Source organism: Ursus arctos, unplaced genomic scaffold (genome assembly GCF_023065955.2).
Source record: "Ursus arctos isolate Adak ecotype North America unplaced genomic scaffold, UrsArc2.0 scaffold_11, whole genome shotgun sequence".
In the NCBI taxonomy this organism is placed as follows: domain Eukaryota; kingdom Metazoa; phylum Chordata; class Mammalia; order Carnivora; family Ursidae; genus Ursus; species Ursus arctos.
In genome coordinates, this window is record NW_026622775.1 from 33,381,058 (window position 1) to 33,402,461 (window position 21,404).

The window sequence follows — 21,404 nt, forward strand, 5'->3', positions numbered from 1 at the left end:
TGACGAATATAAAGGATACTTTGACATCTCTACACTTCCTATAACTTGACATTAAAATATCTATTATTTCTACTGATTACGAAGCCAAAAGTGCTGCTGGTCGTGTTATCGTTCATTGGCTACATTTATAATTGGGGGGAAAGCTATATTTTAGGTGGAGGTTAGTAAAAATAAAGATACCTTTTTTTTTCATTCAAGTTCACTGAACCTCTGAATTCTATCTACAGATCTCTTAAGATCTACAGATTTATTTTATAGAAAAGAAACTACAAAGGAGAAAAATTGGATTTGCCTTTGATGTCTTTAATTCATCTACATACATAATTCTGGGTGCTGAGACTCTGATGTGGGGCAGCATTTATGCATTTAAAAAAGGAAATGGGAAATCTTTACAGGTCTTCCCCCATATAATCACTGAGCTCCAGCAGTTCTACGCAGTCACTTAAAAGGACTAGGAAGTCATTGTCTCCAGAAAGCTATTATCTTCTCTCTTCATGCTGTGCCAACTGGTGCATATCCCACTTTTCTTTCACCACAGGAAGCAGAGACCACAGCCATTTTCAGTCTCTCCTAATTGCTTCCACGGAGGACCTCAACCGGCTCTCTCCTGAGCAAAGATGCTTCCAGCTATAACTCGACAACTCCACCCAGGGCCTGTCCTGAGCACCGCTGAGTGTCTGCCCGGATGATTAATGAGAGGACAGCTAGCTCCTCGAAGCTCATCATGGGAACGAAACTTTTTACATGGCTGATCTCAAAGGGATTCAATTTCCCTCCCTTCAGTAGGATTTTATTTTCTAGCAGATGTTTCTAGCGCTCTTGGCTTTTTTGGGTGGACATCATAACACCTCGTTCTGTTTCAAAGAATTTTTACTTGTAACCATAACAGATTGCACCCCTTCCTCAACACATTTGCTAGATATAATGAAGGTCAGGTATCAAGAATGTTCTCATTACAAGATGTAGGGATTGCTTTAATGACAGTATTGTTATCCTTTTTCAAACACTTTCTCAATAAGTACACCCATGGACATTATGGTTTCTGGACACTGCCTCGGAGAATGGAAAAGAAGGCCTAAGGAGGATTATGTAAATAAAGTCACAGGTGGAGGATATTGCAGGGCTGCGGAAAGAACCAAGAGGAATATGATAAGCATTCAGAGCTAATTTTATAAGTTGTGCAGAAGAAAGTAAAAGCAAATGAGGAAGAAAACGAGGATAGAAGGTGAAAGGAGCAGTAGACAGAAGAGAGGAAAAGCCGAAAACTGGGCTACCAAAGACAGCACTAACAAAGGATGTGGAGGCTCCGGGGGTCCCTCTGCTTGTGCCTCCCGGTGTAACAATACATTCCCGAGTTCACTTTCTTAATCTATCGTCAAAAAAGAAACCTGAAAGCCAAACATTCTACTTGCGCACCCTATTTCTAATAACATACCTAATGAACAAAACACTGTGATCCTTGATCATTTTAGCAGTTATCCCTTACCCTCAGTGTTGGCTTGAGATGTCAAGGGGCTGAAATCCCACGGCTACGGCGTTTCTGGTTTTGCGCTGCTCCCAGGGCACAGCCTCTGGAAACCGACCGGGTTAAGTGCCACGGACGTTCAGCGTGTTTTACTACCTGCTTTCCTGCCAATGAGGGCAGGGTTGCATATCCATTCTGCACTTCTTACATATGTTTTGTTTCTCCGTCAGTTTCTCATAAATCTGGGCTGAGAGCGTGCAGATGCATATATGCCTGTTCATTCCCACTTTTTGTAAATTACTTCAGGGAAGTCCGAGTCACTATCATACCTAGAGACAATGTGTCTGGGTCCTGATGGAGAATGATGAGCAAAATGCCCGGCAGCCCAGCTTATTTGAAGCTCGACAGAGTGCAATCTGTTGATAATTTTTCTATTAAGAATATTGTCTTCAGTGACTCTGGTCATTCGAAACTATAGATGAGTCGTCTGACCTAAGTTGAAACACTGAGTTCTGATTTCTAAAAGTGGCAATGGCATCGTTCAGTCATTTGTGCTTCTTGCCTTCCTTACACTGAAGGGCTTGCCTGTACGCCTGTGACTATATAAACAGCAGCTTCCAGATATTTCCTATAATTTCTGTTTTAAATATCTTTTGCCTTCCAGAGAAACATGTGATTTTTGGACAAAGAGTCGGTCAATACATAAGGATAATTTTAATACTGACTTAATTTCATAAGGATTAGGATTTTGTGATGGTCTTATTCTTCCATATGCCTCCCTAGAATGTTCAAGGGCTAACAACAGTAATAATAATTTCACTCAATGTCACCGAGACTTGAAGACTGTGTGTAAAAATACTATTTTTAATCTATAGAATGGGGGATAATATCTATCTCATGATGATGCTGTGAACATGCAATGAGAGGCAAGATACTGAAATATCCAGCATAAGACCTGGGACGAGACAGATGTTCAATAAATGACGAGTCTGAATTTGAAATCAGAGTATTTTCCCTCATTATCAAGAAGATGGATACACGTTAACTAGCCATTCCAAATGAGTCAAAATATTTTTCTCGTTTTAGAGAGCTCTGTGTGTTCATCTATACCTCGTAAACTAATATACATATATGTGCGTATACACACATATGTATTTGTTTTCTTATAATTATCTATTAATTAGGTACATGTGTTATGTACACAGAATTTAGGATCTAATCTGGAGGCTGTCAAATTTTATTTTAAATCGGTCCCTGAAGTGATTATTTAAGAGGCTGTTTACATAACACAAGACAAAAACAGCTTGGCTGTTTTTAAGCAATAAATTCTCTTTTCAAGCAATAAAATGTTTCTTAAATTGATGTATGTGGTAATGAGGATATTTAGCAACTGGAAGATGAGAAACTGGAGATGCACAATAACGTGATCTAAACGAGACACTCCCTGAATACAGTAGGTATTGATTTACTAGTCGAGAATACTAAGAGAGCATCGTTCATAGTATTTCTTGGCTTTCAAAAACATTTTCTCCTTTCATTAATCATCTTTGTGAAGTGTGATTATTTTCTTGTACCAGGGCTTTCCTAGGTTACTGCATGCTCAACCTGGCTTTCTATTTTTATACGTGGAATTGCACAGTTTAAAAAATAGAGTATGGTTCAAAAAATAAGCCTGTCTTTTATTTTATGGGGAGAAAAATATGAACAAAATGCTTTCATGCAAATACTCAAAGATAAAGAGACCAAAGCCATTTCTCTTTGAGGTTGTTTGCTGTGGATCATAAACTCCAAAATACATTTAGTTTTTAATTTCAAAAGTCTCCTCCCAAATTATCCACAACTATGATCAATGTTATTTTTTGAATCACAACTATGACTAAGCATACAGCCTCTACAAATCATAAAATGAATTTGAGATTTGGTCATTTTTTCATGAATTTGTATTTATCTTTTTATTCAACCACTATGATTTGAGCACCTATCACATGCCAGGTGTCGTCGGGGAGCATGTCAATTCTAGCACAGATTATGATCAGGATTACATGATTTGATTGAGCGTATCAATTTAATTAGCCAGATTATCTCCTCTATTTCTTTACCTGGCATACATAGCCCCAACTACAATTCTAAAGAGCTCCCATTTCCATAAAGATTAAAAATCAGACAATAAGTAAATAAAATTTATCTGCCATCTCCCAGACCTCCAGGACTTTAAACATTAATGGAAGACATAATTACAGCAAGACGTATGTGTGTGTGCTAACATTTGCTTATGTAAAAACAATTTTTGTTTTCATGTGGAATAGGACTATGGATGGGAACAGGAGAGAATTTTTGCTTTTTATTTTATACTCTTTTGTACTATTTGGATATTGTACTTATTTATACTATTTTGTACTTTTTGAATATTTGTACTGTTTGTGCACATATTTTTAGTTTTAAAAAATGTGGCCGAAAACATTAGGGGTGTTTTAGCACCAACAGAATAAAATGGAGAACTGAGAAAATCATCTGGAAATCATTTCACTTTTACCTCAGTATCTGCAGAACTTTTATCTCAAATCCCCACCTAATTTTCTATGTGGAAACTAAGTAAGAAATTCTACTTGTTATTAAAGTATATGAACAAAGCAGCTATGTTTCTCAAACATGGGCAAGCTGTTGTCAAAGAAAAAAAAAGGTATGGGACTTGTCTAGGATTAAGAGGTTTAAAAGTGTTCCTACACTATGAATAAGGTTAAGAGTCAAGCACCCAGTACTGATGTACAATATTTTATAAAATGTGACTTAGACTCAGCCCTTCTGTGTGTCATGTAAATGGATGAGGTTGTCACCTTGCGGTGGTCCTCATGACCCCATTGACTAGTGAGCTAGAAATTAGCAAAACTTCTTTTGACCTGTACTCAGAGAAGCAGACCATCTTGGGACAGTTCACTGTACCTGTGACTTTAGACTTAATTCTAAATTGCAGACTCAGTCCTTGCAAGTTCAGCATGGCAGACCTCAAAAACCCCCAAAACAGAGACTCCTCCAGAGTCTGCCCTGGCAGAGCCAAGGAAGCAAGAAATCTGGAGGGTTTCTGGGAGCACCTACAGCAGAGAAGGCTTTGCTCATTTTTTTTCTTTGCTCATATTTTTTAACTGATAAGGATTAATAGTTAATTTTTGGAATAAGCTGCTCTCACATTTTCTATCTGAACTACATGTCTGTCTTGTACCCTCGTACGAGAAAGCCTTGTATGTCTGAAGCAATGATGAATTTAGGGAAAAGTTAGAATGTTTTTGACATGCAAATATCCAGGTTAAATGAGCAATTTCACTGCTAAGAAAAGGTCTGCATTCACAACTATAGGAAAAGAGTCAGTTCATGGCAGCTTTGAACATGAGAGAGAAAAGATATAGCCATATATATGTAAAAATAATTTTTGGTTTACATAGCCATAAAATAAAATATTATATAGCTGTTTACAAAGGATAAAGCAGGTAAGGTAGATCTGTTTGTGCTGGGTTAGTGTATGTCTGGATATAGATGTACATTAAACAAAAGGCTCAGAGCCAAGCGCAAAAAATAATCTCTTTTGTGTAAATAAAAAGGATATACATATATTTTCTGCTATGTGATTAAGTTTTTTTTTTTTTGAAAGAAAACAGAAGGAACGAGTTCTCTTTTGGTAAAGAGACTAAGTATCAATGCACAGTTTATTATTATTCTTTAACTACGTACATGTATTTATTTTTAAAAAATATTTATAGCAAGGTATCTGGTGGAGGAATTACTGGCCATTTAAAAAATTTTAGACTATTTATGTTAAAAGTACCCATACAGTCAGGTATTTTAATGCAGAATTGTAGACTTGAAGCTTTCAGCTGGAAGTCTAATTAGCAAGGCTAAGAACAAGGTTTAAATAGTGTGACATGAAGGTAGTTTTCACTGTTGTTCCTACCATTCTGCCATGCATCGAATGCACTCCTAAAAAGGACTCAGTAGTGGAGGTTGTGAAAAGGTGTCTCCATTTCTAAAAGAATTAGTTTGTAGCAAAATATTACTGTGGGACAGTTACACTCCAGGTATGGCCTCCAAACAGAGATAGGAAATATGGCTGACGTGACTGTCTAGACAGTTTGTAAGGTAATCCAAATATAAGGACCTCTTCCATTTTTTTTTAAAATAATCAATTGTTTCAGTATGAAAGTGAAAAAATCAAATTAAATCACAAATGACATAAAGGGAAGATTACCTAGCATATTTCACAAAGGAGAGGGGATGACATTAAGTTTTGCTTAGCATGGTATGAGCACACCCAAACCTTCTAGCTTTTTCCGATACCTTGTGATCCTGAACTAATTCTTCCACAGACTGAGCATGGGGACACCGGTGGTGAGCCTTTTCTGTCCCTCTAGCTGTCTGCTCCATTGCCTCTGGACCGGCCTTGGTTATAGCTTGCCAAGAGTTAACAATTCATTTCTGGTCGTGGTATGAAGGAATAATAGATACAAGAAAGAAGGGTCAGCAGCAAATATAACCGTTGATTCCTTCCCGCCTGAGAAGAACCCACAGGTCCTCCTTTGTTTGGATTCTTAAATCCATTACATGACTTTTTGAATTATTTATAAGCCAGACAACATGTTTAGCTATTTAAATCAATATTATGGATCCAAGTTGGTTGTGATGTAGTCCAGTGTTCTTTTTTCTTAAATGGAAATTGCTTTTTGTTTTTTCTCTGATAGTAGTGTTCATTGTAAAGCATTTACACAAGAAAATGTAAAGAAAAGTCGAAAGAAATAAAGATAACTTAAAATCTATCACTGCCATTATAAACCATTTTTAACATCTCGCTACATATACTTTAGACTTTTTCCTATGTCTGTCTATATATAGGCAGGTATACCTGAAAATGCAATCATCCTTTACAACTTTACACAGTTTTCTACTTGGTTTTCTTTTTAACGATACATTGGGAACCTCTTTCCACATTATATATGGGTCTATTACGACATCATCCTGAAGACCGGCAGACATTATAGCCTCACAGCAGTTACACTTTTGCTGCATGACGGTCATAGAAATATATTGAATGTCTTGTCTCTTCATGACATTGCCTCCTGGTTTCTCCTGAATTTGAATTCTTTGGCTGCTCATTTTTATCTCTCTCTTCTGCATTCTGTAGGTCTTTGCTTTTAACCCCCACTCTCTTCTTACCACTGTTTTTATTTAAAATAAAATTAGAATTGTGTGGGAAATAAGAGTAAATAGACTTCAAGAAAGGGCTTCTTTGAGGCCAGTGTGAAAATATCGGGCCACAGATTTTCAGTTGACTATTCAGAGACATTTTCTGCCTTGCTCTCGAACTCTTCGATGTGTTCAAGAGAGTTTCAAGTCCTACACAGTGTGGTATTACCTTGGCTGTTGGGCAGACTCACTGGTCTTACAGTTAGTTCTATCACTGGTCCTAAAAAACCTTTTGGTTGCTCTTACTTTACTTTCATAGCTTGCTTGAAAAAGACACTTTACCTAAACGGAAAACTTACACTCACAGGGACCATGAGACATATATCAGGTCAAATTAAAGAAAAATTCAAATATCAAAATGCATAGTGTTAATCAGTTTGGTTTTAGACACTGAATAATTTAAGAGGAAATAAAACAATTTGTTTCAGGTCCTAAGGAGAATGTGAAATATCTATAGCACATCCCCAAACTAAAATTGTCTCGTTCCCATATAATCATTTAGTGTGGCTTATGAGAAAGTATTGACTTATGTTTCTAATGGTTCCTTTGTATGGATCATTTTAATTCTTCAAGCCCATTCCTTCACCTTAAAATCTGAGATAATAATTTCTGTCTTACAGGTTATATAGTAAGGATCAATTGGAACAACACCTGTAAATATCTTTGTAGAAACATTAAGTGTCATATAAATTTAAGGTTATATTATATGGTAAGTAGAACAGATCCATTCAGCATTACATATAGTAGAGATATGCAAAATTTCGAGACAAATCTATGAGTATAATGACTTACGGAGAGGGAGATGGACGAACTTGACAGTATGCTTAATTGGCACAGTTCAGAGCTTTAGAAATCAAAAATGCATTCTCTATTTTACCAGTGGATTTCATGATAACCTTGAACATAATGAAATTCATCACCAATGTTATAAAAAAGACTGAGCTCTTATATACCAATGGCCTTAGTCTGAGTTACTCAAAATTGATGATGCAGAAACAGATAGAACATACTAACTAGGTACGTTGTAAAAAATTTCCATTTGAATTCCCAGTTCAGCTGTGTACACAAGTACAGGTATGTGCATAACTATGGGAGAGGAAAGAAGAAAAGAAAACTCGTATTTATTGGGGAACTGATATACTCTGGGTATCCTATTACATTTTTGGCATATGTCACTTCATTTAACTCTAGCAGAGCAAGAAGAAAAAGGCACAATTGCTACAGGAAACAGGACGCGGATAGGCAAGGTATTCCTGTGGGTGGGGCTCAGCATGCAGTGGCAAAGCCTAGAATGGTGGATCCGAGTCACTTTCTCTTCTTCCTTTGTCTCCTTAGTGGACTTTTTTTTTCTTAGTGGGTTTCTAATAAATATGAAATCAGTTTAAAAGTGGGCAGAGAAAAAGATGAGAAACCAAGAGTTCCAGGCAAGACCCCAATAAGATAATTCACCATAATAGTTTAAAAGTTGAATATTTGGGGACCCCTGGGTGGCTCAGTCTATTAAGCATTTGTCTTTGGCTTGGTCATGATCCCAGCGTCCTGCGATCGAGCCCCACGTTGGGCTCCCTGCTCAGCAGAGAGCCTGCTTCTCCCTCTGCCTGCCTCTGCCCCTGCTTGTGCTCTCTGCCTGTCAAATAAATAAATAAAATCTTAAAAAAGAGTTGAACTTTTTATATCATCAACTGATCTAACTATAGATATTCAGGAATAAATTGTTAAATTTTTTTTTACCTGAAAGAAGAGAAATACAACTTCGTGTCTCAGCTAATAATTCTAACGATAATAACACCTGCCATGTGTTTGCTTTGTGCCAGGCACTCTTCTGTGCCTCGTGCATGTTTTTCTTTAGTACTTGTGATACTTAGGATGGTGCCCCCTAAAGACGTCCACATCTTAATTCCCAGAACCTGTGCATGTATCACATGGCAAAAGGGACTCTGCAGGTGTGATTACAGATTCTGAGATGGGGACGGGATTATCCGTGTGAGCCCAATGTCATCCCAGGGACTCTTGTAGGGGAAGAGGGAGGCAGGAGAGTTGGCGCCAGAGTGGGACAAACGAGAACGACTGGACACTTCAGGCTTTGAATATGGACGAATGGGACCATTTCTAGAAGCTAGAAAGGGCAAGGATGTGGGCTCTCCCCTAGAGTCTTCAGAAAGGGAGGCAGCCTTGCCCAAACCTAGATTTTAGCCCAGTAAGAACCACTTTGGTCTTCTGAATGACAGACTTGTAAGTCTGTGTTGTTTTGAGCCACTAAATGTGTGGTAATTCATGGTAGCAGCGATGGGAAACCACTGAAATCCTCATAATAATCCTACGAGATATACACTATAATCATCTCCAGTTCACAGATGAGCAAACTAAAGCACAGTTTCTCAGAGACGCAAAGCACTACACGGCGGCACTGGGCTTTGAGCGCAAACGGCCTGGTTTCAGAGCCTATGAACCGGAAGCCTTCCTGCTATGCAGCCTGGGGTCCTAATAAATTGCATCTCTAGAGTCATATTGCCACCACCTTCGCCTTTAAGTCCCTGAGCTCACCTGAGGATGTGCATGACGCACAGTCCTAGAGGCAGGGCACGGTCTTCTCTTAATGCCTTGAAAGCTGGTACCACTACCACTTTCCACCACCACCACCATCAACAACAAATTCGACTTCTGCCCACTGGTAACAAATGCATCCCTAGAAGTGTGTCCAGTTCCAAAAGCTTAGATAACTGGAAGCAGCACCTTCTGTTAGTGCTATAGGCTGTCAAGATAAAAAATATGAATAAATTGTCAGTCTAATTCCATTAGGGAAATATTTTAAAAATTGGGATATTTTATCTTTTATTATTTTACATTTATTTTAAGATTTTATTTGTTTATTTGACAGAGAGAGAGAAAGCACAGCAAGGAAAGTGGCAGGCAGAGGGAGAGGGAGAAATAGGGTTTCCACTGAGTGGGGAGCCTGGTATGGGGCTCCATCCCTGACCCTGGGATTACAACCTGAGCCGAAGGCAGATACTTAACCGACTGAGACACCCAGGTGCCCCCCCCCAATTGGGATATTTTAAAAAAAAAGATCAGGTTGGCTCTTGTAGAGAAATACATTTATAAAACTTGAAAATACCTGACACAAAAACGTTTAAGCGAGTTCTTCCACAGTATTCCAAGAATGCTCAAAATGGGCAGATAGGGATCTTAGCTCTGTACACGATGCTCAGAAAACAATAAAAAAAAAATCCAGGGAACAAATAAATGCATAAGTATCGAATCAGCATAGGGACATCCAACTATGAGCAAATGGGTCCTCAAATATTTTGGAGTCTGTGTTTGGTTATTATTATCACTTTAATTTACTAGAGGCTTCTTTGTGAGGTGAGGAAGTGCTGTCTTTGACTTATTCCCTGACTTTTGTGCATGGTTTTGGCTTCATGAAGACAGTGGTGTAGCAGTGGTGGTTAAGAACCTTGGCTTTGGAATCTGCAATATTTGGGTTTGCTTCCAGTTCACCTGCTTATTACCTGTATGACTTCAGTCCAGTTAGTCAATCTTGGTGCCTTTATTTTAAAATGGGCATCATAATGTTTACCTCTTATTTTACAGTGAGGATCAGAAGTCATAATGTATACAAAATCAATGCTCAGAAATCAGTTGCATTTCTATACACGAATAACGAGACCGAAGAAAGAGAAATTAGGGAATCCATCCCATTTACAATAGCATCAAAAACCATACGTTACCTTGGAATTAACTTAACCAGAGACGTAAAGGACCTATATTCTAGAAACTATAAATCACTCTTGAAAGACATTGAGGAAGACATAAAAAGATGGAAAGATATTCCATGCTCATGGATAGGAAGAATTAACATAGTTAAAATGTCTGTGCTACCCAGAGCAATCTACACTTTCAATGCTATCCCAATCAAAATACCGAGGACATTTTTCAAAGAACTGGAATAAATAGTCCTTAAATTTGTATGGAAACAGAAAAGGCCCTGAATCTCCAAGGAACTGTTGAAAAGGAAAAACAAAGCTGGGGGCATCACAATGCCGGATTTCGAGCTGTACTACAAAGCTGTGATCACAAAGACAGCATGGTACTGGCACAAAAACAGACACATAGACCAATGGAACAGAATAGAGAGCCCAGAAATGGACCCTCGGCTCTTTGGGCAACTAATATTTGATAAAGCAAGAAAAAACATCCGGTGGGAAAAAGACAGTCTCTTCAATAAATGGTGCTGGGAAAATTGGACAGCTACATGCAAAAGAATGAAACTTGACCACTATCTCACACCATACACAAAAATAAACTCCAAATGGATGAAAGACCTCGATGTGAGACAGGAATCCATCAAAATCATAGAGGAGAACATAGGCAGCAACCTCTATGACATTGGCCAAAGCAACCTTTTTCATGACACATCCCCAAAGGCAAGAGAAACAAAAGATAAAATGAATTTATGGGACTTCATCAAGATTAAAAGTTTCTGCACATCCAAGGAAACAGTCAGAAAAACTAAGAGGCAGCCCACGGAATGGGAGAAGATATTTGCAAATGACACTACAGATAAAGGACTGGTATCCAAGATCAACAAAGAACTTCTCAAACTCAATACACGAGAAACAAATAAACAAATCAAAACATGGGCAGAAGATATGAACAGACACTTTTCCAATGATGACATACAAATGGCTAACAGACGCATGAAAAAATGTTCAAAATCATTAGCCATCAAGGAAATTCAAATCAAAACCACACTGAGATACCACCTTAAGCCAGTTAGAATGGCAAAAATAGACAAGGCAAGAAACAACAATTGTTGGAGAGGATGTGGAGAAAGGGGATCCCTCCTACATTGTTGGTGGGAATGCAAGTTGGTACAGCCACTCTGGAAAACAGTGTGGAGGTCCCTTAAAAAGTTAAAAATTGAGCTACCCTATGATCCAGCCATTGCACTACTGGGTGTTTACCCCAAAGATACAGACGTAGTGAAGAGAAGGGCCATATGCACCCCAATGTTCATAGCAGCAATGTCCACAATAGCTAAATCGTGGAAGGAGCCGAGATGCCCTTCAACAGATGACTGGATTAAGAAGTTGTGGTCCATATATACAATGGAATATTACTCAGCAATCAGAAAGAACGAGTTCTCAACATTTGCTACAACATGGACGGCACTGGAGGAGATAATGCTAAGTGAAGTAAGTCAAGCAGAGAAAGACAACTATCATATGATTTCTCTCATCTATGGAACATAAGAACTAGGATGATCGGTAGGGGAAGAAAGGGATAAAGAAAGGGGGGGTAATCAGAAGGGGGAATGAAACATGAGAGACTATGGACTATGAGAAACAAACTGAGGGCCTCAGAGGGGAGGGGGGTGGGAGAATGGGATAGACTGGTGATGGGTAGTAAGGAGGGCACGTATTACATGGTGCACTGGGTGTTATACACAACTAATGAATCATCGAGCCTTACATCGGAAACCGGGGATGTACTGTATGGTGACTAACATAATATAATAAAAAATCATTAAAAAAAAAAAAGAAGTCATAATGTATACAAGCATTGCCTGGTCTGCAAAAAGTACTCAAGAATGGTAGCAATATAAAATTCACATTTATCATCACAGATTGACCCTTGTTTCTGATGTCACTCAGAAAGTACAGTGTCCGAGTCAGATACACATCTTTTTAGAATATCATCCTTCTAGAAAACAGAAAGAAAAATAGTCGCCATAAACTATTTGAATCTCACATGTGCTTAATGTTAGTGAGTTAGTTTAGAAGGCTTAAATTCAGCTTCATCTTTGCTTTTTTTTTTTAAAGGTTTTATTTATTTATTTGACAGAGATAGAGACAGCCAGCGAGAGAGGGAACACAAGCAGGGGGAGTGGGAGAGGAAGAAGCAGGCTCATAGCGGAGGAGCCTGATGTGGGGCTCGATCCCATAACGCCAGGATCATGCCCTGAGCCGAAGGCAGACGCTTAACCGCTGTGCCACCCAGGCGCCCCTCAGCTTCATCTTTTTAGTGACTTTGGTCCTTGGGAACTTGGGGAATGAAGGAAAGATCAGATTTTACACTTTAAGTGAGAAGATGGAGAGGAGGGGTCAGTGGTTTCCACTGTAGTTAGTCTCATCAGAAGAGGAGAAGGTAACTCATTATTTTTTTTTTTAAAGACTGTGTTTATTTATTAGAGAGAGAGAGAAGGGCAAGCAGGGCAAGCGGCAGGCAGAGGGAGAAGCAGGCTCCCTGCTCAGCAAGGAGCCCAACACTGGGCTCGATCCCAGGACCCTGGGATCATATCCTGAGCCAAAAGCAGATGCTTAACTGACTGAGCCACCCAGGAGCCCAAGGTAAGTCATTATTAATGAGTATCGACTTTGTGCTAAACACTTTACATATATTATCTCACTTAATCCTCTTGGCAGCCCTTTGGAAGTGGTATGGAGACCACCATTTTATACCTGAGTGAAATGAATCACAGAGAGGACCAGCTTACTTCTTTCAAGGTCACACGGGGTAAGCTGGGATTCAAACTCAGTCTTCATATAGGACTGTTTTCCCAAACAGTCCTGAATGATTGTATATGATTGAGGAAGAAAATGCATGTAACTTACTAGGAATGAGTAATGATTTTTACTGAAAGAGGTTATCGAGTGGCAAGCAGCACACGGGCATAATTTTTGCAATTATTCTGTCATACTGCAAAACACTTTTTCTTTGACAACATAATCAGCCCATTCCTAGCGGAGCAGAGTGCCTTCTGTCAGCTCCTTGCTTCCTATTATGCTACTTTGAAGGCAGAGAAAACAGATACAGGTGCAGCATACACAGGCGGTTTTTAAAGCAAGTTTTCTTCTATGCTGGTCGACACGTTTTTCACCATCCAGGAAGATTACAATTTGGAGATCAAGGAGATCCAGGAAGATTACAATTTGGAGATCAATTTGGAGATCAAGGAGATCACCCAATTTGTGATGATACAATTTGGAGATCAATAAGATTCAGTTCTGGAGCTGAAAATCCTAACAAACTCTAAAGGTGGACTTTCTAATTTGTTCCAGAAGGACAGAAACCACCAGTCAGATTCTCAGAACCACTGGAAGAGACTGACTTGCCTATAGGATGCCACACATAATCTAGGTCAGGTAAAATACTTCATATCTTATTCTTGAGATTCCTTGTCGCTTCCCCTTCCAAAACAGTAATTTGTCAAGAATCATTTGGCTTAGGATTGCAAATAGAGCAAACAGAATTCATATGTTTGTATTATGACATATACCAATTGTGATTACTATGTAAATAATTTTTTTCAGTTTCATATTGATTTTAAATAACCAAGACTCCCTTTTAAGGTTTCAATATTGACTTACTGTTGTCTTCAACAGAGAAGTAGAAGATATCCTTTGTCGCTTTGCTGCCTTCATTCAAGATGTAGCGGATCCTCCTTTCGTCAATGTCAGCTAATAAAAGAGTGAGTATCCCTCGTCATATTGGCATAATAGAAAACGAGTATGAGAACTTCAATGGTTTAAGGCATAAAAATACTACAACAAAGAAATTTTAAAATGGTTAAATGCATGCAAATCTAACTTCTAAAAAATGATTAAGTGAACATGAATCTAATTTTTTCTTAAAGTAACATTGGCAAAAATAGAACATTAGTTTAAAATTCTGTTACGGTGCTCTGTGTATGATCTGTGGGATAATCGCCAAGAAAGCCATTCTAGTGCTGCCCATGTTACAGCATCCTGGCCCTCTCTGGAAAGCGGAGTCCATCTGGTTTAGGTCTTCTGTACAAGCCGGGGGCTTGCATGATGGTAGTTCTTCATGAACTTTTAGTCAAAATGAATTTAAACAAGAATAACTGCTGCAGTCTAAGAAAAAAGAAAATGGGACTAAAATCATGATTTTGTTATTACCTATTCTCTTGGATTTTTGAGAACTTGTCACTTGGTCTATAATTGTGTTTTTTACATTAGTTATTACTCTATTAAAGAATTTGCATTTTGGGGGTATTTATTCATAAAGATAATTCTTATAAAACCATATGATTTCATCAGCTTTAGAAGCAATTCTGAAAATGTAACTAAACGATTTTTAAACACCCTTCGTAAGTTTTACTCTAAGATTGCATTTAGGTCTATATGTATCATACATAGAAAATTCCACGTATCTCTTCACATCTCATGCATAAAGCTACATGGAAAAGTTTTAAGACAATGTAAAGAGCTGCCAAAGACAGCAAGTGTCACATTACCCGGGGGGGAAAAAAAAAGAACCTGCCTCAATTCACCATTAGTAGTAGTGACAAATATATTTAAAAAAAGATCTTAAAAACATAACTCTCCACACACTTAGGAAAATTTAGTTCTACGCTTTTTTTTTTAGATGCAGAAGTTACATTTGAATAGCACGAGAAAATGGGCTGTGTAATATTTATCTCCAAAATCTAAGTACAAAATATCATCTTCAGAAATCTAAACTTACTGATAAACTATGACAACAATTCCTAGGTATGTCATTCTTTACTAAAAATTTGAAATTAAACTAATATTATCGAAATTAATGTAATCATATCTTACGATGATATTTCAGAAGCAGAAACTGCCCACCTGCATTCTGCAATTTTAGGGCATATCTACCAGCCTTACTAGATGTCCGAGAGTTCCTGTTAAATGGGCATGCTGATGAAATGGCTGGAAAAGAACTCGTTGCCCATTTTTGTTATTAGAATAATCTCGTATTCCACCATATTTCATTAGAATAAAAATCTCTCTGCCAATGGGCTGAGGTTGGGACAATTTTATACAGAATTGGGAGGTCTGATCTGCTCAAGAAGTGGGACAGAAGCATCGGGGATCTTGTTACTAACCTTGCATAAACACTCGAGTGCTCTGGTTTCCAAGGCCAGTGTTGATAATGAAGCCATGCTCTGGTCCTCTGGTCACTTTATACTTCAGGAACCCCTGGAAACAGTCTTGATCCTCTGCCTTCAGAGACCTGCTGGTAATCAGGAAGCTCATGTGTCCAGCGTGAAGGCGCTTCGAGGCTGGCGCACCTCTGTTAATGGCAATCTGGGGGAGCCTGTTGTCCAGAGAACTTATGTGGATCCTCATTACCTGAGGTTTGTGTGTCTCTAGGACAGTGTCTGGGAAGACATAGAAATCAGCATGAGTGCCATCTGTCACAGTCAAGGAGAAACTGTCCTCAGTTGTCTGACTGCCATCATGCCAGTAGCTAATCAGGCTCTCTCTCAGGTCCCGCTTGGTGAAGGTGGTCACGGGATGACTGCCATTATACAAAAGCCTACCATGGATGGGGAGCTGGGTGACAGTAAAGAGGAGAAGATCATCTGGAGTGTCCTTGTCTTCCACTGTCAACTCAAACGGAGTGATGTGTTTGCTCTCCCCTTCCTGCAGTATTAGTTTATGGATGGTCAAGACAGGTTTCTTATCATCCACGTCTGTGATGAAGATCCTGAAAGTCTGGGACACAGGGTTGAGTCCATCAGTCACTTGAAACTCAAAGCTGTCCGTCTTTATCTCATCATTTGAAGTGTGGACATAGTATATTTTGTTGCTAGCCAACTGAAGCTGAGTGAAAGAGGCAATGGGCGTCCCAGGGTGGTCAGAGCTCTCCAAGTGCCCCAGGCTAGGAGCCCGTGTGATTCTGAAGTGAAGCTGTTCATTAAGGCCGTTCAGGTCACTGGTGCTAAGCAGATTGGTGGTAAGGGTCACTCTGCCACCTTCTGTCAGGGTAAGCCCTTTGCTAACCACCTCAGGGAAGACCCTGTCTAAGCTGCCAACAGTGATGTAGAAGTAGCGGTCTATCAAAGGGTTAATCCCATCAGTCACATCAAACTTGATAATGTCAAGAACTCCATCTTGGCCTGTGTGGGTGTAGCAGATGAGGCTTCTGTCAATCTCATCCTGGGTAAAGTTCATCCCTAGCGTGAGGTTATTTCTCGCCTCCCCTCTGGGTTTTCTCAGCCGCTGTAGAAGCCCTTGTTGAGGCCCTGAACGGAGGACAAAACTGAGGCTCTTTTCATCAGAGTCAAGATCTGTGGCCTTCAGGACCCAATTTGTGATGACCTCGCTGTGTCCAGGCTCTACTTCCAGCCCATCATTGGTGGTCAGTCGAGGGGTTTCATCGTCCACCAGGATCACCATAACGGGTACCCTCCTGTGAGTGGTGTGCTTGCCATCACTCAACCAGACCTCAAAACTGTCCTCTGTGGTCTCAGAGTCATCATGCTCGTACACAATAGTGGAGGCCTCCTGGATCTCCTGTAAGGTGAAGCTGCGGATGGGCTGGCTGCCGGTGGCCAGCTGCTGGACGATTCGTCCGTGCTGAGGGAGGGCTGTGAGCTGAAAGTGAAGCTCATTTGGTGGCAAGTCAGCATCTGCTCCATTGAGCAGTGGGGTGTCTATGACCAGGCTCATCCCCTCTAACACCACAAACTCACCGGCAAAAAGTTCAGGCTGCTCGTCATTGGTGGGTAAGATGATTATAGGGAAGAAGACATTTGGGGAGAAGTTGATGCCATCAGAACAATGAAAGGTGAATTGATCTTTTTGTGGCTCTACACCCTTGTGAATACTCTGTACATAATTGATACGCCTCGCTTGGACATCTCTGATGGAGAAAGCACTGATGGGGCTACCAGCCCGTGATTCTTTTGAACCAGGAGCTGGTGCAATGTTTTCCAGGTAGCCAGAGGCTGGCTGACCAGTCACTGTGCAAAGGATTTCATCTTGGGGTGTGTCCACATCTTCAATACTGAGATGTCGTGAGGTCAAGGGACTCTTCCTGCCTTCATCAACAATATAGGACTCCCCCACCAAGACTGTGGGTGCCACATTGTCCACAGGCAGCACAAGCACTTGCACCTGCACTCTCTCAACTATGCTGTCTCCCACCACCCATTGACAAGAATCGTTGGAGAGAGTGAGGCTGAAGGTATCATGTTGTTTCTGGAAGCCAACTTCACCCCCAGTGTGGACATAGACTACTGCCCCACTGATGAGGTCCTCTTGGGTGAATCGTTCTGCAGGTAAACCATTCACTAGAAGAATGCCCAATTTTGGGCTATCCTCTACAATGAAAGACAGCATCAAGTCACCTGTGCCCTTCTTTTTGCCATGTATCATGTCCATGGTGATCTCAGTGGCTCTGCTCTCTAGTACATCTATGGAAACATCTAATAACGGACTACCTGTAACAGAGACCTTGGGACTTTTGTCAGCTGAAGTGGGATGCACGTAAATCCGGACGGTGATGGGTATGTGGTGCACCTTGTCACTTACCTCCAGATGGAAGGTGTCATTGGTGGTCTGGTCTCTGCTGTGCTGGTAAGAGACACTCCCATTAATAATATCAGCTTGCATGAAAAGTTCCCCTGGAACCATATGTTTGTTTAAGTAGCGCAGGTGTCCATGTTGGGGACCCGAGACTAATATGAAGACAATCTGGTCAACATCTGTGTCAGGGTCTATGACATCCAGTTCATTACTGGTGAGGATAAAATTTCCTCCCTCTAAGACAGTAAAGCCTCTGTTGGTGACTTCTGGAGGCTGGTTGTCCACAGGCTTCAGGAATAATGTGAATGTACCACGTATGCTGTTGCCTGCAGCATCCTCCACTTGGTAGGTGAACTGCACAACCCGTGGTACAACACCCAGCTTCCTCTGTGGGGGCTGGTAGGCAACTCTATGGAGATTTACCTGGGCCTGGGTGAAGTGCATGATGGGCATATCTGGTGAATCAGTGAGCACAACTTCTCCAGCCCGGACTTGGTGGTTGTCATCTGTGTCAGTTGGGGGTGTCAGTAAGGTGTACCACAGGTTCTGGTCATCTGAGTCCTGGTCAACATATTGGAGGAATTTCTTCTGGAAGTGAGTGAGTTGGTACTGGTGCACGGTCATTTCTAGGGTAGTTCCTGGAAATAGTTCTGGACTCTGCAGATCCACTGGTTGGACCTTGATGGTGAAGAAGTGCTGGTTGGATAGATTGGGTGGGTCATGGTCATCCTGTACATGGAAAATCAGCTGGGCCGTTACAGGTTGAGGTCTGTGGGGTCCAAGATGGCGATAGAAGAGTTTCCCTTCCATTATGTCTTGCTGAAGCCACTCAGTCACCACCTTCTCATAAAGTCCTTCCTTGTCCACATAATACCAATCTTCATCTTCCAGGGACAGAGGTGGTTCAGCCTGCCGAAGCAGCATCTCCCCCAGGTGCTGAGTTGAGTAGGAGGAACCAGGGGCCAGATCCCACCCTCTTTCTTCCTCTTCTAGAGGCTGGTCCTCCAGCACAAAGCAGATGGTTGAGTCGTCAGAGTCAATATCAGTTGCACTCAGGACAAAGGGGGAAATCTGGACCACCTGGCCTTCTGTAACTGAGAGCCCGGTGTTGGCCTTGACCTTCGGTGGTTCATCATCAACAGGTATGATGGTGACAGGGAAGAGGAATTCCACCTGGTGGTGCCCATCCTCCATCCGGAAAATGATATTGTCACTGTAGGTGTTGCTGCCATCATGCTGGTACACCACTCGCCCTGCTGCCAGGTCCTCTGGTGTGAAATGCTTGCACCCAGCAGGTGCCCCAAGCACCACCAGCTGCCCATGACTCAAGCCCCTTACTGCAGTTACTATCACCTCTTCTAGCTTATCATTATCACTAATCTGAAGGCTGTGAGTACTGGACAGGGGCTTTAACTGACCTTCAAATAGCAGCAGTCCCTGGTTATATCTAGCCACTGGGGCCAGCATGTTCATGGGCTTCATTATCACGATGAAGGCAAAGGGGTCTGAGGTGGCGCCATCTCCGTCCACCACCTGCAGCTCCAGCTGGAAGAGGTGCTCTGAATCCAAATTCTCTGTCGGGGGCTGATAGGCAATTCTCAGTTCCCGCAGCTCCCTCTGGGTGAAGAAAGAGACTGGAAGACCCAGGGGGTCGTCAGTGCTGACCAAGTACCCCTGGTGCCCTGGTGTGGTTGTGGGGGCATTGAGAATGTTGAAGACCAGTTCATCAGGGTCAGACTCTGTGTCCTCCGCAGCCAGTGCGTCAGGGGTCAGAGCTGTCAGCAAGAACTGATTGACCTCCATCATCATCAGGGCCACAAAACTGGGCCTAGGTGCAGTGTTCTCTACTCCGTCGAGGATGCTCACCAGCAGCTGGAAGTGCTCGCGGGGCAGCGCCGCCTCTGACCCAGCGCCTCTGTCTTCTGGCCCTAGCAGCTCCGCCATCAAGGGCACATAGTCCCGATTGGGCGACGGGGTGGAGGCGGTATGCTGGTAGCGCACCCCAGCTCTGACAAAAGTCTCACAGTCTACTCGCTTGCCCCTGGGGAGAGGGTCCCCCATGGCATCCACCAAATGCCCATACTTGGGCAGTGGGCCGCCCTGGGGAGGAAGAAGGGTGAGCCGGCACCTGCTGGTGGTAGAGGCTCCGTTCCCCAGGGAGGCAAAGTCCAGCACTCTCCTGTCAATGGCTTGGCTCCAGCCCTGCAGCTTCTCCACTGACAAAGGCCTGTTGCGCGTCACTAGCTCCGACCGGGGGAAGACCACGTCCACAGCCAGCGTGAAGGGCAGAGCCAGCGTGTAAGTCGGGGCGTCGTAGCGCAGTTGCAGCCGCACCCGAGCGCGTCGCGGGCTTTGGGAGCCGAAGTGAGTGTACTGGACCTGGCGGGGCCCAAAGGCGCAGGGGAAGCGGCGCGGGGAGAGCGCACCGTGGCTCAGCGGCAGGGCTTCCAGCACCGTCACCTCGCACCAGTGCCCGGGCTGCACTCGAATCACCAGGTCCCGGAGCGGGTCCAGCCAAAGCGAGCGGCCCACGGGAACCCGGAGTCCGGGGTTGGCGATGAGGACGCTGGGGCCGTCGGGGCTACTGCGGGCCAGGGCGCCCCAGGTGGGCAGGTAAAGCGCAGGGTGGGGTTCAGTCCCAGGCGAGGGTACCTGTCCCTGTAGCACCGGGCAGCTCAGGAGCACGTAGGTGAGCGCCGCGACAAGCTGCCGGGGCGTCCCAGCGGGGCGCGGAGAAGTTGCAGCCATGGGACCTTGACGCTGGGATGCGCGGAGAGGACCCTGTCCTAAGAGGGCCGGCTCAAATGCAGGTGCAGCCTGGGGAGGAGCAGGCTGCTGTCCAGTCGGGAGCGAGGCACGCACTCAGCAAGAGCCGGTGGCCATGCTTCAGCTGTGGCAGGTAAAAGCTGCTTCTGCCCACCTTCTGTCCTGCCTGCGTCGCAAGCCTTTCCTCGGCTGGCTCCGGGGACCGCCTAGATACGCCCCAACGCCCGGAGACCTCGCGAGGGTGCCGGAGCTCGCCCCTCCACTCCTTTGTGCCTTTAACCTCGCTACCTTACTGACCTTCGTGCCCGGAGGGGTAGTCGGCCGCTGTGCAGCCCCCGCTGCCTGCTTCAAACCAGCTGGTCGGGATATTCTCCCCGGTGCCTCGAAGAGATTGTTCTTTAGGACTGGGAGACAGACAGCGACTGTACCGGGTCAGTTGCACGCGTGGAAGACACTGCGCTCCCGTGGTCCGTTCATCCAGGCAACGGTGTTTCTGAAAGGGGGGAGAGCCACCATTCCTCTTCCTTACCTCTGACAGGCGTGCATTTCCTAGCCAAAATTGAGTCTCACTTCGGACATAAAAGAAGCTAGCGAGAGCTATTTTGCAAATTGGATTTTCAAGCTGCCTGTCTGACGAAGCAGCT

General features: G+C 42.6%; 1 protein-coding gene across 1 annotated transcript in view; it reads right to left on the reverse strand.

Moving 5' to 3' along the window:
• Nucleotides 1-20,742, reverse strand: part of FREM3 (FRAS1 related extracellular matrix 3) — an 83,139-nt gene extending 62,397 nt beyond the window's left edge. The window contains exons 1-2 of the mRNA XM_026499414.4: nucleotides 15,567-20,742; nucleotides 14,065-14,154 (exon numbers count right to left, since the gene is read on the reverse strand). Coding sequence (XP_026355199.3) covers nucleotides 14,065-14,154; nucleotides 15,567-20,742 — 5,266 coding nt within the window. The remainder of the gene's footprint in view (nucleotides 1-14,064; nucleotides 14,155-15,566) is intronic.
• Between the last annotated feature and the right edge of the window lie 662 nt (nucleotides 20,743-21,404).